This window comes from Wasmannia auropunctata, unplaced genomic scaffold, assembly GCF_000956235.1.
Source record: "Wasmannia auropunctata unplaced genomic scaffold, wasmannia.A_1.0 LD336111.1, whole genome shotgun sequence".
Classification (NCBI taxonomy): domain Eukaryota; kingdom Metazoa; phylum Arthropoda; class Insecta; order Hymenoptera; family Formicidae; genus Wasmannia; species Wasmannia auropunctata.
In genome coordinates, this window is record NW_012026779.1 from 1657964 (window position 1) to 1675724 (window position 17761).

Below are 17761 nucleotides of genomic sequence, written 5' to 3' on the forward strand. Positions count from 1 at the left end.
ACAACAAACGATAATCGTCATGGTATGGCAAGATCCGCAAGATCGCCGGTAGTTCAAGAGAAAAGAGGAAACGCCACCACGTGTGCGTGTGCGTTCGCTCGAAGGGGCAAGCACGCCGACCACCGTCGCTACCGTAGGAGGGGCAACTCCGGGTCAAAGGTGGGGTTAAAATCCGAGGGTGGGGATGGACCGAAAGGGATGCGCGTTGATGGTGACACTGGAGCGTTAACCGGTGTGACCGCCTTGGGTATAACTGATGCAACGAAAAGAGACGCGAAAGATCGTGGTGACGTAGAAAATTCTATTGTAGCAATAATATTGTAACATTATAGTGAGATGGCCGAAGGCGGAGAACTAGCGGGAAGAGAACAATGACGGATTGGGGGCACTTAAGGAGTTACTATTGCCGCAGACTAAATTCACGAGGCGGAAATTCGGCGCTAGAGATCGCGCGAGAAAGGAGGATGCAGTGGGAAAGAAGCGCCATGCGATTCTCGAAGAAGGGATGCTGTGCGAGAGAAAGACGCGTGGAGGGGTTGGCTGGAAGGAGTGCGGAGGAGGGACAAGATGACTGTGTGTAAGAGATCGCGAGGTGGCGGGCGAGAACCCGCGCGCTACGTGGACAAGGATGCACACGACTGAAGCGGGAGGATACGAATCGGCGAACAAACGGTACCAAGAGAGACGCGATCGCGATCGGGGTGAGCCGAGGGAGGAAAGGAGCGAGCGGCAACGCGAACACAGGCGTGAGAGATCGTGCCAAGGGGAGCGCGAGCGGTGCTAGAGAGCGAGGGATGCCAGTGACGCCGCGAGTACGAGCGAGATGTGGTAGGTGGGGAGTCTGCTCCGGGTGTGGAGGCGAAGAGAGAAGGAACGCGGATGGAGGGGAGTAAGAGCGAGCGAGCCGGAGGGAGAGGCGCAGTCAGACAGTCAGGCAGGCCGCCCGGCAAGCAAGCAAGGCAGGCAGGCAGGCAGGCAGGCAACCAGGCAGGCAGCCGGCGGAAATGAAACATTAATATTTTCACGTTTATAAAAGCGCGCGCGGCGCGGCGACACTTGGCACGCAACGCGAACGCGGCGAGTTTATAAAACGCGTATTTACGGGGACACAGAGACGATGAATTCCGCCGTACCGAGAAGGCAGAGAAGAGGGCAACTTGCTCGTTATTATATTTCCGTTCTAACTCGCCCCTTTTACATTTGCGAGAGCAGTTCGCGCTCCTTCACGCTGTTTAAGTACAGCGCGAGACACGAACGAACGCAAACTTATTACCCTCGACCCACATAAACGCATCTGCTTCTGTCCCGATCAGCAGCGGGTAATCGCGACCGACCGACCGTTCGCGTGTTCGCTTTATAAATTCATGTCGTCGCAAATGTCCTTCTCTTAGCGGGATAAGAGCGTCACTTGTTTATTCATCGATTCGATTAAACATGCCGAACTCGATGTGACACGTTTAAGAAGCGCTCGTTTAAAATAGGGTTAACGGGTTTGGAAATCGGAGAAAGTCCAAAAGTAGTTGCTCGTCGTATAGCTTACGATAAAATCGAGCGATTTTGAGAAGTGGTACAAGAGCGTCGAATTTTTATGATTTCTCAGAGAAACAATGGAGAACCGTTTGTTAATTAGCGGCAGTGACTGACGTGAAATCTTAAATCTCTCGATTACCGTGAGAAAATTCCAGATGTTTATTCGCTCGCTTACCTATAATGCTTACATTGTGACTGCGTTTACTGTGTTACTAAATTACAATAAGGTGTTACACATCGATCTTGTTGCACGTCGTAAATCCAAGGATAGTTCGTCCCTATTCCGATCCGTTCGCGACCACACTCTCGTTGTACATCCCGCTGTAACTCGCATTCACCCCGGTTGCATCGCGACACGGATGGAATCCGAATTGCAACTCTCCCCCGAGTTTCCATCCCGCGGAACTTTCTAACGGCCAATCCCTCGTAACGAAAATCCCTCTCGTAAAACTAATAGAGTAACTATTACGAAGTCTTACATCTCCATCTGTCTGTCTCCCTCTCCCTCCCTCTCTCTCTCCCACTCTCTGTCTCTCTTTCTCTCTCGCCCTCTTCCTCTCTTTCTCTGTGACTCTCGTTCTGTCTCTCGCTCACGTTCCCCAACGTTGTGAAATTTAATCAGAGTATAATAACCGTGACGTTATCGAATGCCGAGCACGCAACGGCTGCTATATCGAAGCGAACGAATTGCAACCGAACCAGGGTTGCCGGGGTTGGTCAACGTTGTTGGCGAACGAACGCCTCATTTCGCGTTTCGCCGCGGGACTTTCTCGCGCATCGAATCCACAATGGAATTGGCTCGGGTAATTGAAACGCGGGGCTATTCCTCCTGTTCCTCGCTCGCCGGCCAAAGGAGAAGGTCAGCCCCGTAGGGAAGATATAATGACATTTTGTTTATGTTCTACCACGTCGATGTTATTATTTTCTGTGTATATACACGTGAAGCGTCTTTTCTCGTCAAATTAATGCACGAAATGCAATCTAATTATCGAGTAAAAGTTTGAAAATTGTCGCAAGTTGACCGAGCTAAACGAAAAAGAAGAAAAAAAAAAGATAAAGATTTTAGGGCCTGCACGATGAGTTCGGCATCGAAAGAACAAAGTTCAAACAAAAGGAGCGTCGCGAGGCTGCAATAAAGTTTACTGCGTGCGGCTTTCCGCTTTCGGCGAACGCGATGCCAGCAACATTCACTGAGAGAGGCGTCAGTTTTACAACTCTCAAGAGGCGCGCTCGGGCCGGCGGCGAAGGTGGACGGATCATTAGCATTAATAAACGGCCGGCGTCGAACTTCGCGTCGTTTTAACGGCGAGGCGAGGACGGCGCGGACGCTTTTAGCGGAACGTTCTCCGTTGCAAAAGCCGGCACTGTTTTGTCGAATGATTCTTCGGTAAGTTGCACTCGAAACCGCCACCACGCCGGCGGCATTTATATGCAACCTTGCGGTGGCTTAATGGCGATGGCGGTTTCGCGACCGGCGGCGCGATGCCGATTTATAGACAGAGCAAAAAATTATCCGCGCAAAAACAAGTCGCTCGAGAAAATGAGAAATGTAAAGTCGCAAATTTAACTATCACGGCCAATCAGTATTTGAGACGTGGAAGAAAATGAGGGTACAGATTCACGCACGCATTTAGCAATAAAAATCAAACACCAAGAATTTATTTTATATTACAGTTTCACACAAACGAAATTACATTTATCCGTACTTAATTCGTGCTCAAGATCCACAATTTTGCACTTACATTCTGCGTTTACATTCTTTGCTTCATGAAATTTTACTGTTTCTTAGATGCAGCGGTATATACATCAGCATTGATTTTTAAATGAAGCTTGGACTTGTCGGTACAAACTGCGATTCTTGCAAGAAGGGACACGTTGCGCGCAAGCTTCAATTGTGCGAAAAATAAAGGAGTCGGGATGCCGTCGCGGTCCTTAAAGTGCTCAATGACACAGAGTAAATGGGACAAAGCTTTTAGAAGCCCCAGAAGCCGGCTATCTAATGGAGTTCTAATCTGGATACACGTTCTTTTATCAGGATCCCCCTGATATTTCAGCGATTCCATGCGACAATTCGATTGCTCCCGCCGCCATCCCTCCCGAGATAACATCTAAATGGAGTTCCATTTGTAGACGGAAACGTAATCCGCGTAATCGTGTCGCTAATTAAATTCCGCGAGCTTTTTACGTGCATGTTTGCAGGCATCCACTGCTGACGTTCTTAATGAACGAACGCATTCAGGAGTTTGATCATATCGGATCCCGCTCGCCAGATAGAACAGCTTGTATGATAAAAACTTGAACAAGATTTATGAGCGCTTCGTGTCTTTATAATAAGAATTATGTTTAATTAAAATTACAAAAATTATCGCACACGACGCAGTCGATCTTAACTTCAGTAATATATTTACTGGAAAGATTCTCATTTCTAACTACTAATACAACTAATGTAATTTTGCCATTAATCCAGTCGCTTTGTATCATTAATTTATACTGCTGCCTATCCTTACGTTATTACTTCCCGATATAGGCGATATAAAAATTCTATCAGCAAAATTACAAGCTAATACCGCCCATTTCGTCTCCTATCATAAATTCTAGTTAATATTTCAACGTTCACTTAACTTACGTCAGCATATACCTCATATCGCGAACCTTTTCAGCTCCGACAGTGCATTACCCGGATGCACTCCTATCGATCCGCCGATCTGAAGAGCCAGATTTTGATCTCCGCACGTAACTGCGGGCACCCACATTATACACACTGGCTATCTATCGCCGAGCGAATTAAACGCGTTATGCTTCAAGGCGGAAACAGAATACGGACGATTTCGGCCGTTGGCCGAGCGCGGACGTGATAAATTCGGACGGGCGCACAGCCGACGAGGGGAAAAGGAAAAAAAAAGCAACACCCGTGCAATTTATCACTCGGTCATTGACGGCAATTAATCTCTAACGACTGCGACTAATATTTATATTCTCGGGAAGAAACGTTCGACGGTGCGCAAAAAAAAGGGAGAAGGGGCAGGCGGGGGATGTTGAAGGGAGCAGAAATAATGTCTTTCGATCGCGACTCGTTTGTCACTCGGCGCGATCGATAGCTCGAAAACGACGGAGATTTTTCTCGCGCGTGCCTGCGTTTCGTATACGCGTCTCGCGATGCATCACGGAGTGGAAAGTCATGCTCTCCCTCTCGCCCTCTCTCTCGTTCGTGTACCAGGTCTCCTAAACGGCGCCTCATCGCGATGTTTCCGCACCTACTTTCGCGATAAATCGCACGGCGATAATGCGCGTGCCGCGTTTCCCCTCGCTCGGATAAACGCGTTGAAACGTGGTGGTTTCGTGACCTGGAAAAGAGTCTTTCTTTCGCATTCGTATTCGCAGCTGAATGAATTCTTCATTACGCACGACATGTTATTTTTTTTAACTACGCTGTGTGCCGTCGATAAAGATTTAACGGAATAATTAAGCAGCCTCAGAGAAAAAAATTGAAGAAACAACGTCACAACGCTATAATTGTCAAATTTTGCAAATTGATAAACATTTATGATAAATACGTCGTAATTTATTTTTATTTCTTTTTCGAAGAAAATGACTTCGATCAATATTTTAGACATTCTAAAAGAGCGACAATATATTTATCGTCCTAGCAACAACACGTCCGGGCGTGTTTTATTTTCCCAACGTCATTAGCGAGATCGGGATACTCTCGATGCACTTCATCGATGTCCGAGTTTCGGTACGTCAACACGTATCCGTCAAAGGACACGTTCGAGGTATCCTTTCGTGGGCTTTGACGACGTTGCATATGTAATAGAATGTTGTGCACGGTGGCGAGCTACCGCGTTCGATGCACGCGAGAAACTTCCGGGATTTCGAAACGACCGCGCGAGTAATCTTGTAACGGCCCTCTCAGAAGATGAGGGACTGGCGAGCGTGCCGAAGTGCTAAGTCACGAGAGCGGCGAATTTTACACAGGCCACCGCAACGCCAGAAACACCATAAATCATTAACTCTCAAACTGGTCCGTGACCGACATTATGACATCGACGATGTTGCACTTAGCGCAAGGTCTTGTAACTTGCATCACACGTAAGTGTATTTGGATATTACAGCAAACTAGGGCGAACTGACTTACACTGCCTTGGAGATGCTGATCGTGGCTGCAAATAACTCTAACACCATTTAGAGAAATACACATCGCGCGTAATCTTTATATCGCAACATGAGAGTATAAGTACAATTATGACATTTCGTTAAATTATATTTAATTTCCTTGCATTTCGTGCTAAGTGCAGAGGTAATTTGACAAAATGAAAAAGAACAGCGTTTAAAAAGTTTTCAGAAACTCCTCGTTACTGGCGTTACGGTCGAGACTCTAAATATATCGAAATTCATCAGTATGTACCGCTCGAGCTCTTTAAGTCGCGCAATTAAACCACGCTCAATACCCGTTGGACCGAGCAACGCCGAGGCGGATCGACAACGCATCATGCAGGTGCTTCCGTAAACAGGCGTTTTTCGACCCATCAGTGCATTCGATCGTAATTAATATCGACCCCGCTGGATATGGTGTCCGTTCGAGCTGGCCAATAATATCACCCGGCCAGCGATAATATGGCAGCTATCTTACGGCAAATAATGCACAGCTCGCCGCGCTCGCCGCATTGTTGACGGACAGAACGATGAAAAGAGAGAGGGAGGACGGCGGCTCGAGAGGGAGAGAGAGACATAATAATGGAAACACAAAGCTCTCGATCGACACAAATACACACGCGCGCGCAAATGAGAGCTACAAGCGCAATGCGATCCCGTTCCTCGGTTTCCTCGCCGTGACATATCACGAAAGGTTTCGCCATAATACCGACTGGTACACCGGTCGCTCCGTTCTTATTATAGCGGTCGAGTTAAAGGGCAATCCTCCCAGCGCGCGCAAATTGGAGCACTTTTGCGAAAGCAATTCGTACCTCGAGAGCAAATCGCACCATCGTACGATCGCTGAATGTTGTCCGACTACTACTCGACTCGTTGTGGACAACGAAAGTCTGCGCATTGAGAAGAATTCTTGAATAAAGAATACTCTCTTGAATAAACGAGATAAGTGGTGAGATTGTCTTAACAATTTAATGAGTTATAGACACACGGGTTATATTTCCCAACTCGGGAGAATGATTTTAATTTACATAATATGCATTTGCTAAAAGACATTCCAAAAGAGAAACATTTGATATATCGAGATGCGTTCAATTACATTTCAGATACACCTGTTGGACTTTTACTGCGATTCCGTGTATTTGCATATTACGGAGATGAGAAGGCCACGATCGAACACGTTAAGAGCGTAAGGGTTAACGAGCATCGCCACAAATTATCGGTAGGACTAATGGCGTCGGAGGTGAGCCGAAGGTGCGACAGGTGTATGTGCGGTACATGCGGCCGTCTACGTAGGAGTTTTAAGGATTATCCTGTCGCAAACGAGACACACCCTGATCCGCGGTATTCTCGAGAACTCTCTCTCTTTCTCTCTCTTTCTCACCACGGTGGAATTTGTGCCGCGCGAAGAGAAAGAGAAGGAGCGAGACGTCGAAGGTAGGAGCCTCGAATGAATATCGCTTTCTATCTTTAGAATTATAAATTAATGACACGCGCTCCTTCGCCGATGATAACGGCGATTTACGATCGGTTCGCGCGCGCCGCGAGTGTGTTTCGACGTTTTAGATACGACCGGCCTTATCTGCAGGAACGCCCGGTACTCGGTTACTCACCGGTACTCGGGAGTACGCACGGCATTATCGCGCTGTAAAACTACGCGGGGAAGTGCCGCATTTGAAGCAACGACGCAGCAAGGAGGAGAATTACGGCCGGAAGGACATCCGGATTTTTCAACAAAGTTCAAATTAGTCGAGCCTCTCCACGTTTAATAATAGTAATAACGTAAACTTCAAATGAAAACGTTATTTTCAATATATTATCTTTCAAAAAATATCATTCTTCAAATCGTACGTATAAATTATATATTTGTTTCTTATTGTAAATATTCCCATGAATCATTCTCTATGGTTTTCCTGCGTGAAAAGTTTGCAGAAACGGTTTGCAGACGGTATTAACGGGAGAGCTCATCAAAACGTCGTAATTCATCGAGATATCAAAAGTACGATTAACGAGACGAAATAATTCACGTTTTTGAGGACGCGAATTTTGCATTTCTCGGCGAATTTGCTTTTTTGCGAGCGCCGGCGCCGAATGACTTTCCAATAATTTTGACGGGTCGGATTATTCAACGCGGAAGAAGTTACGAGCCGACATTACACAGGTTTTTCGTCGGCGTATTCCGAGAACGTAGCGGTGATCGTGCAATATTCAGAGACGCGGAAAAATCGCGCGAGCCGCGCGTGCGGCATACGGGCGAGCTTAAACATTCAGTAATTACGCGCTTGTGCCGCGCGCGGTATTTTATGACACGCGCGCATTCTGCATTCAGCAACACCCCATCGACATAACGGGCGGTACCGACCGTACATACACAGCCGGGAACGGCCAACTTGGCGTGATTTTTTAAATCACGCAAACTTAATCCCGAAACACGTGAGAGACTTCAAAGATTATTAAGAGGTGATTTTATAAAAAGATATAAAAATGGGCAAACCTATTGCTCGAGAAATAAGATTTATTTCTCAAATGGACTAAGGAATTGTGCCACTTTTTATGTGCTATTTTATTTCATCGTCATATAATTGAAAAGTTCACAATCAAGACTCACACGATCTTGAGAAAATGATTACGAAAAGCTTATTTTCGAAATTTATCCTAAGCCATTTCTAATTTCGACGGGAAGAAGCGCTCTTACCTGGCCAAAGTATATTGACGTTCAAGCTCGTTTTACCTGTTTTTGCACCGTCTTAGTGAAACACCACTACGAAACCTTGTTTTCCGGTTGTCAAGGTAAATAAAGCCGCTTTGTTTTTGGATGAGCTCTAGAAAGGACGAGTTAAAGCGATACTTTGAAGAACGGGCTTGCGCTCGCACTATACGTCCGCAAGCTCGTCTTTCTTACACAGAAGCTCATCTTAAGTTCCGACTATGCATACACTGTTCCTGTGCGCCAAGTATACACGACTGGCAGCAAGCAAATAAAATATGAGAAACGAGAGGGAAGAAGAATTAAGAAAAGGAAAAAAAAAACAAAAAAAGAAGGTAATGCGATATTCTGCACCCGGGATTATAACAGCCAATTATTTTTAATGCACTTTTGTGTGATCTTTTAGATTTTAGTATATAATATATAAAACATTTTCAAATATTCATATGCTCCACATAAAAGGACTTTTAATATAAATTTATTATTAATACATTTAATAATATAATTCCGTTTATAATTTCCAACGTCATACAGAAATATAAATGTCAATTCTAAATAAACGGATATTATTAATGTGATTATCGTTCGAATTTAAATATCATTTGAATATCAATTAAACTTTAGAATGTAGGATGACGCGTCTGAAAAGCCACTCTTTTTCGCGTGAAGTCTATATTCGTACGAAAAGGAGGTGAGTGTCGGATATCCCGGTACATCTCGTTTTATCGATCGTTACCGACGGCTCGACCAACATTCACCATTTAGTACGCTTCTATCTTGTACGTGTAAATTACGAGGACGAGGACGAGGAGAGGACGATGACGACGACGAAGTGCACCGTCTATTGCTTATGCAGAAGGCGGACATGTACGTGACCGCGGCCACGTCGTTAATTTCGCTAAGTACCAGCCAAAGTCGGGCTATACACGCCTACATTGACCGCTTCATCTCGCGTTAAGTAATTGCCAGCCGATGGGAATTACAATCGCAGTCGTTCATCATCGTCCTCGGGCATGACACGCTGGAGACATGGAAAGAGATGGACAAGCGCGGTTTGTGGCCTTCGCGCGGCCGTACAGCATGTTCGACGACTGGCGATATTCCCTGCCGACTTTTCTTTTCAGCAAAAGTTCCGCGAAATAAATAATTCGAATCGAGACAAATTTTTAAACATTTTTTTTCCCAAAAGCGTTTCAAAAGTAAACAAGTTACTTTTTTTTCATGTAATTTTCATGTAAGTAAAACTGAAAAAAGGCACTTTCAAAGTTCATGTTATCATGTTTACCATCAAGATATTCAACTCGTATGGTCCAGTAAGCTTTTAAAATTGCTAAAAGTAACGCTATTTAAATATTCTCGCTCTCTTTTCCGTTAAAAATTTCAAATGCAGACACAAAGCTGAAACTGCAAACAAAAATAATCCTACTCGCCTTGCGAGTTTAAATTTACATCGCGTCATGAGACAGAAATATTTTATTCGCGACAATATTAATTTTCAACCAACGGAAAATATGCGTTTTGTTGTTTTACTTTCCTGCAGTAGAATTCATTTTAATTTTTGCAACGGAGGGAATAGAGAGATCTCTGTACGCGTCTGCCACGACGACACCCCGTATGTGGAACGCGCGATAGCTGTACACGCGGTTATTATGAGCAAGATCTGTGCCCATATACGATAACTGTGCCGCTCTCCAGTTATGCCTCCTCTTTCTCATCATAACCGCATATACATATTTATGCCGCTGTCTAGTCATGTACCCGTTCGAAAGAAGCAGCAGAGAGAGAGAGAGAGAGAGAGAGAGAGAGAGAGAGAGAGAGAAAGGGGGGAGGAGGGGAGGTAAGAGATGCAGAAAGATCGATGATTTAGTAGATGTTTATAATCTGGAATATGGTCATTATCATTGTGTTTCATATGAGAAAGTAAAATATGTAATACAATAATACAATATTATAGTATAGATAGTCACAATTACGCAATAGAAATATAATAAATTAGATTTAACAGCGAGAATAAAAGCGAGAAGAAACGAAAGGGAAAGTTTATTACGTTCCAATAAAGAAGTTTTATTTAAATTTCTTTATACATATTTTATTATACATTTTCTATAAAAATTTATCTTTATCGACTTACACGATGATTATTTGGAGGTCTTAGTGTTAAAGATTCTCTTTTTAAACAGTTCGATTAATTATTCAAGCGTCGAATGGTTTAAAATTAAAAAGCAGGTGCCAGCGTGCGCTTTTGTATCCGATTTAGCATTGAGGACCTTACCAAGGAGGGACGGCGGAGCTGCTCAGCCGTCCCGTTTCGTTTATTTATCACATCCACTTTCTTCATTTGCGGCAGCGTCAGGAAAAACGCCGGGAATGTCTTTCGGAATTACGGGAAATGCGCTCTGTGCCGCGACTGCGAGATGCGGAACACACACGGGCGTGTTTTATGCACGAAGGTACGCACACGATACGCGTAGGGGTATATCGCTTGCGTATACGCGTGCACGTGTCGAGAACCTAATTCAGAACGCGGCGGAGCGTGGCTTAATTCTTTGCGCATATCCTTATGGAGGTGTTCGCGCTAAAAACACACGCTTTTACACGATTCGCGAGGATAAACGAGCGGTAAGGATATATAAGAGCGCCTGCACGCGAGAATAAAGTTGCATGCATAAATACCGCATTTTCGACACTGTCATTCTTCAGCGTGACCAAGTTATTAGCAACAAGTGAACAACGGGGAATACTTACTTCTCGCGAAATTTCATCCCCGCGTCGCAGCCCGTAATACAAAATACACCACCACAGTAAACAAAAACTATTATTAAGGAAAAATTTTCAGCAAAATGCAAAATTGATTTTTACTTGGTGAGAATTTCAACGTTAAATCTTTTGACAGAGAAATTAAACGATCTAAAATTTAAACGAAAAATCTCCGTTAGAGTTGTATCGAAAATAAATACACATTTACATACAGAATTTAAATCGCAAAAACTTTTGCTCTTCGGCTGAAAATGAAATATTTCTATTTCCTGAAAATTCTTATTGAGCGAAACTCAGCCTGAAATATAATAAAGATCCTATTTTTAAAAAATTGTTCACGCAAGTTACATTTGTCAATGTTATTAACTATAAACAACGGAGAACTCGAAATGCAGATTGCGAGATGCTGCGGGCTATTTCTGCCGCGTAATGCGCGCGCGTTAATTAAAATAAATGACCACGAAACGTTCGAATTTTGTGCATTGTTACGCAATTAATGTCGAACCGGCCGGGTATACATCAATCGATAAAAGCGCGGGCGCATATTAATCAGCGAAATTTACTGAGAGAGACAGAGAACGGCTGGTATATCGCGGAAACTTAGATTTCACTCCGGCTGCCACTCCGCGTACAAGAGCTCACCGACTATAAAACGTCGATGCTGCTTTGAAACAGGCTGCACGTGGCTGAATGCATTTCCGTCTACACCGGTGCATCCACTTTGTTGGCGCGAAAGCGAAACCTGAACAGTTCCTCGTGCGGACGTCGTTATAGAAGGAAGATGAACGACGACAAAACGCACTATGACTTTTCACTCGTCGGAGAATCAACACAATATATTTTGAAAACATTTTTTTGTAAAATATACGATTTTATTATTTAATTTAATTAATGTAGAATGCAACATATACAGTGTTTTTGTCTTCGCTGAAAATACGTTGTATCTATTTATTTATCCGCATATATTAGGCAAAGCCTCCACGCGTCAAATTTGTTTTCCTGCCACGCGTAAAACTCGCGATAAAAATGTTGGAACGTTAGAGCGGTACTTGGCTATTTATTTGCATTACTGGTCGACTAACATTTTTTTTTTTTTGCGACGCCACCGGGCTATCCACGTTATTTGTTATTCATGTTACAGCCGCGACTTAACCGCACTCTTCTCCAGCCGCATAAACGTGGAAACCTTAAAGTGTCTCGATAATGATCATCTCGTGAAATACCAACGCCGCTAGAACGAAGATATCCAAGAGTGTTTCTAACGTTTCAACGCATCGTTTCGTCACTGGCAGCCGATGTCGCAAGACCGTGTAACAACAGTGTACAGAACGTCCCCGGGATTGCCGGAACAAATATCTACAATAATATTTCTTGAAGGCGGACACTATTTTTCATGCGTATTTTCCATTAAGGAACAATACGCACCAATTTTTGAGAAAAAAAAATGCATTAATTACCGTCGGCTATTATTGGCTTGATAAATTGCAGCGAATTACTTCTTCCTCAACGCGATATTTTTCCGCGGGCAAATATCTTATTAACGCGTTTATATTTCCACGTGTTTATTACGATGGAATCGTTTCGAAAAAAATTCAACGGAAAAATATCATCAGGTTCATCAAACGCTCTTACGTTACGTAGCGACCGTTACGCGCACATGTATGTGTGTTGTGTGTGTGTGTGTGTGTGTGTGTGTGTGTGTGTGTGTGTGTGTGTGTGTGTGTGTGTGTGTGTGTGTGTGTGTGTGTGTCTGTGTGTGTGTCTGTGTGTACACTCATGTAACATAAATATTTTGCATTCGGTGCCGCGGTATACGTTCGGTCGACGGCAATTACTGAATTTACGTAACTCAGCAGCCCACAGCGCCCGCGCGCGCGCACGTGCAATTTATTATCGTGCGAGAAGCTCCCGTCCGCGGCATTGCGCAACGCGCGTGCACTCGAAAACCTGATTTTCCTGTTAAGGCGACCGCAAAGTGACTTACGACGGAACTGGACGCCGCGCCGTCGTCGTTTAAAATCGCCGTCACGTAGCGTAACATCGGTAGCGGACGCCAAAAGAAAAAAAAAAGGACGAAGAAGAAACGCCTCGCGTCCTCTCCTCCACTCCCCTCCATTTTCGTCCCGCGAATAAATCACTGGTATCGTCCCCTGCGACTCGATCTCACGTCTTTCTCCAATTTCTTAATCTTAATCCTGGCTGAAATGAAAGCTCCCTTCTATAACCGTATTCCGCATTTTTAATATGTCAAAAGGATTCTTATTGATTGTATGATTTTTGGAATTTTTATTTTTTATTTTATCAAATTTTTTATTCCGTTCTGTTATCTACTCCATCCTACTTTATTCCATTGCACTCTACTTTATTACGCTTGTCTGCTATTTCTCAACGTCGGCGCGCAACAAAATATTTCACGGAGTTGATGCTCTTGCCGTATCGCAAAGTTTGAAAGTAGCACGACAGCGCGGCGGTCATTTTTCCCCGACTCCCCTTCGGTTACAACAATTTGTTTTTAATCAAAGCTCCTCTACCGTGTTAACATTCGTCGCGCAAATGTAGCTACAATGTATCGCTAGAAAGCAGTGTAATTGTCGGATAATTGCGCGGCGATTGTAACGTCAACACGCTTTCCCACTTCGCTAAAGGGACACGCGTGCAAACGATATGCCTCGGAGCGGGCATCGCGAAACAGACGCGATGCAAAAAGTCGCAAAAGTGTGCAATCAGTTTAAGGAATTCTTTTATAAAGCTATAACGCTCGCGCGCGTTAATAGCCGATCAGGACTACCGGTTTCAAATCGAGATCAAAGCCCGCAATTGCTTTCGTTTGATCGGACGCCGTATCTCGCTACGCCGCTTTATCACCGAAACACTCTGTGCGCTCGTACACACGCACACATCGAGAACACAGCGTGGAAATCGAAGCGTGGAATTGCTTAAGCAGAAGTCGTGGAAAGGAAAAGAGGAGAGAGGAAAGAGAGGGAGAGGGAGAGTGAGATACTGTCTTGTGCTCCTCGCGACGTTTGCCACGCTCCATTAATTTTATTACGGAGCCTAGAGAGCGCGAATTCTCATAGCAATCGATGTAAAAAGAACGTAGTAGTTTTCCTTCCTTCCATGTATCTCTCTCTCTCTCTCTCTCTCTCTCTCTCTCTCTCTCTCTCTCTCTCTCTCTCGTTTCTTTCCTTTCCTTCTATTTTGTCACATTCTCTTTCTTTTCCTCCACCACGCGCGCGGCGATAATGCTGAATCAAGCGCGACCGAATTCGCGATCGAATGGAGATCGCACAATGTCGCTTAAATTTCACGACTAACTGCTCGGATGCGACAACTCATCGCCGAGCGGTAATGCATATAACAATGCCAGCATAATGAAATATCGGATTATTAGCATAAAAATGTTCAATATTCACGTATACGACGTCACGTGATTATCTTAATAAAACGCGACCTTTACTGCTGCAGCATGCAGCATGCATTTTTCCTCTAGAATCACTGAATATAATTTTAACCGTTAATTCTTGGATATATATATATATATATATATATATATATATATATGTGTGTGTGCGTTTAAAATAAAAAATATCGGACGTCGTGATGTAAAGTGAAAGAGCCTGTGTTAAAGAGAATTATAATAATTAATTATTAAAGAATTAACACTATCCGATTGTTTTTATTACATATATTATTTCATTAAATGAAAATTATTAAATAATTTACAAATCTGTCAATTTATGAATGTAGCTGTGCTTATAAAGTGGCTATTTTGATGAGAGACGATTTGCTTTAGAATATGGATTAGCGAGGAGTAGTAATCGTCGATTACGGACGGCAAAGATGTAGATGCACTTTAGCGTCGTGGCGTTTAAAGTAAACGCGCTCGCATTTGCGCGTACATTTATTTGACGGCTTGCCGATCGTCGATATACGAGGCGATGATACGCTCGTATTAATGGACACATATCGATATAAGTATCGGCACTGATTGCTACACACGTTCCCCCATAGCAGCCGATGCTTATCATTTCACCAGCAGCGGCGGCGCGCGGCGGGCAGGTGCACAGGTTCGCTTTATCTCGCGCATATAGTCGGCAACGCGCGTATCACAGTGCACCCAGTGTAATGCATGCAAATCACGTCGCGCAGATAAAAAAAACCTTTTATAATCGGTATTGATAGACACGTCTGGCAGCGTGTCGCCGTCGTTTTCCCGCGTGTAACGCGATATCTCGCATTTTGACGTGGCCCGTTGACAGTACGCGTCCCTGTTGATCTACGATATCCGATAACAATGTAGACGTAACTCGCCCGTCGAATCGCGCCGATTAAAGTTGCAGATGACGATTGCATTTTTTCCAGAGCGAGAGAACGCGCCGATTCGTTCAAATTTATTATTTCTTGATTCTATTCGTCGAGGGATCCTTGCCACTTTGCAATTTCTATGAGAATTGATTCTGCGTAAATATATAATGTACGCAGAACATATGTTAAGACGTTTCTAATGCGCAACACTTGCAGTTTAACAAGTTTTTTTAATTTTTCCGCTTTTTTAGATAGCAGATGTAATGTTTTTTTATCCCGAACTAGAGCGTCTACGAGAAATCCCTTCGCGGAATCAATTCTGTAATTTCTGTTCGTTTAACGCAGCACGTGCAAATAAAGCACTCTCCGCATGGTAATAGGATTCTCGGTGGTGCCCACCGGAAGCTGAGATTATTAGAAGATGCAGAACGAACCACAAGAAATTCCTCTCTCTCTTTTTCCTTCACCCCTCTCCCTTCCTCCCTCTGACGAGCGCGTGATCTATGATGGCTCATCGTAGAAACGTAGATTAATGGATCTCGTTGATAAGCACGCAACGGACGTGCGATCCGCAAAATCGAGAGCTTACCCCTCGTCTTATCGTATTTGTGTTGCTCGTTACGTTTCATTATACGTTTCTTGCGAATGATACGTCGAACTAGAGCCGCTCGCTCGCTGCGTAGCGGAAAGTAACCGAGGAAATGTACAGTAATGGCACGTAAAAGGGATTGGAGTTACGGGATTAAAGGGCTGGAAAAAGATACAGAGTGACTGAGCATAACCGAGTAACCGTCGCTTCCTGGTGACCGGTAGGTCAACGGAATACTTCTCGAAGCGAGCGCGAGTGAGTCAGCAGGTGAGATGCTTAATTTAGGATCCGATTCGCCCTCCGATCTAACTTGACTTACGACGATTATCACATACACGCTTATAGGTATAGATAGATTCCACGTACAGAACTCGCGATCCTAATCTTAATCGCAGATTCTGCAAGTGATTCTTCGAACGCGAATTCAAAGCTGAAAGGACGGAGGAATCAAATCTTTCACGCGCAGATTTCGCGAAAACGTATTGCTGTATACGATTGAGATTAATTACATAATAAATAAATTGAAGTTACACATTTGTTTAATAGAAATATACAAAAATCTAATGTAGAACCTTTCTCGGTGAAGTCTAGCTAAAATTTTACCTTGCTCCTCGCTATGCTTGTAAAAGCGTTTCAGGGAGGAACTGAAAAGTCGTTAACTGGAAGACGGAATATACAGATGCGAGGCAATATATTTATAGATTGTGCTGGTTATTTACTAGTCTGCGTGTTTACATTTCCTACGGACTACGCGAATAATCGGGCGCTCTACTATTTTCAATATTACCCGACTTATACTTCGTAGAACCATTATGGATTTCTCCGCGAAAGCAATTTCCTCGCGATTACGTTCTGTCATTTGCGAATCAATTTTATCGAAGTCTTGAAACATCGCTTGCCAATTGCACCGATATATATTTCTTAGTTTGTCCAATAGCTCTTGTAACGTTTGATAAAAAAAACTTAGGTCTGCTTCGTTCAAAGCAGGCTGTTGAAAGATTTAATTAGTATAATTAGTATAATTAGTTATCATAAATTTAAAACTTGTCGACCATTGCAGTCAATAAGATTGACTATAGTATTTAATAATATTTAAATTTATCACTAGTTTCTTTCATAAATTTTCTGTCATGTTCTCTCTGTTAAAGTAAATAATACTTTAATTCGTGAATCTTATATTACAATTAAGAGACATATTTGTGTTTCTGTTGCATTCCAAGAACTAGCAACTCTCGAAAACAAGAGATGCGCGTGGTAAATATATTCTACAATTCGAAAAGGAAAAGCTTCGTTCAGATACGTCGCGCGATAACGCAAGATAACCTCGCGATAAAATATTCCATTCGTATATTTAAATGAGAGCATTCACACATCACGATGGCGGCAGAATGGAATAGGTCGGGTCAGCAGGAAACCGGACCGATTGGTGTGAATGCTCTCTCATTTAAATATACGGACGGAATATTTTACCAACCATTATCCTGCTCATCCCGTCCAGTCTCAATAACGAAAATAATCGTGACGTGAAGATGAAATCGCGTCTGATTCAATCGATATAATTGATCCTTCACGTACGCTCTCTCACGTTATATACCTACTCCCTTAATAAAATATCACAGATAAAAACCAAACGTCAATTCCTAATTTTCCTAATGGTGAATAAATATTAAAATGATATTTCCGATATTCTTTAAATAAATTATCTTTCTCGTCTGCGCCACTTC

The 17761-nt window shown here is 43.5% G+C and overlaps 2 protein-coding genes and 1 long non-coding RNA gene across 6 annotated transcripts in view; 1 reads left to right on the forward strand and 2 right to left on the reverse strand.

The window, feature by feature from the left end:
- Window positions 1–1839, reverse strand: part of LOC105448905 — a 35780-nt gene extending 33941 nt beyond the window's left edge. For both annotated transcript variants that reach the window (XR_974286.1, XR_974287.1), the window contains exon 1: window positions 1706–1839. This is a non-coding gene — a long non-coding RNA (uncharacterized LOC105448905). The remainder of the gene's footprint in view (window positions 1–1705) is intronic.
- LOC105448940 (CCR4-NOT transcription complex subunit 6-like) overlaps window positions 1–17761 on the reverse strand; it is a 487816-nt gene that overhangs the window by 377441 nt on the left and 92614 nt on the right. The window lies entirely within an intron of this gene.
- Window positions 4915–7540, forward strand: LOC105448897. 2 transcript variants are annotated; one of them, XR_974285.1, is made up of 5 exons: window positions 4915–5619; window positions 5866–6025; window positions 6177–6631; window positions 6786–7116; window positions 7268–7540. XR_974285.1 is itself a non-coding variant. In XM_011687749.1 (4 exons), exons 1-3 carry the CDS (start codon window positions 5447–5449, stop codon window positions 6594–6596), a joined length of 753 nt encoding a protein of 250 aa, XP_011686051.1. In that variant the 5' UTR covers window positions 4915–5446; the 3' UTR covers window positions 6597–6631; window positions 6786–7540. The 2 variants fall into 2 exon arrangements, 1 of the variants encoding a protein (XP_011686051.1); XM_011687749.1 differs by having other exon boundaries at window positions 6786–7540.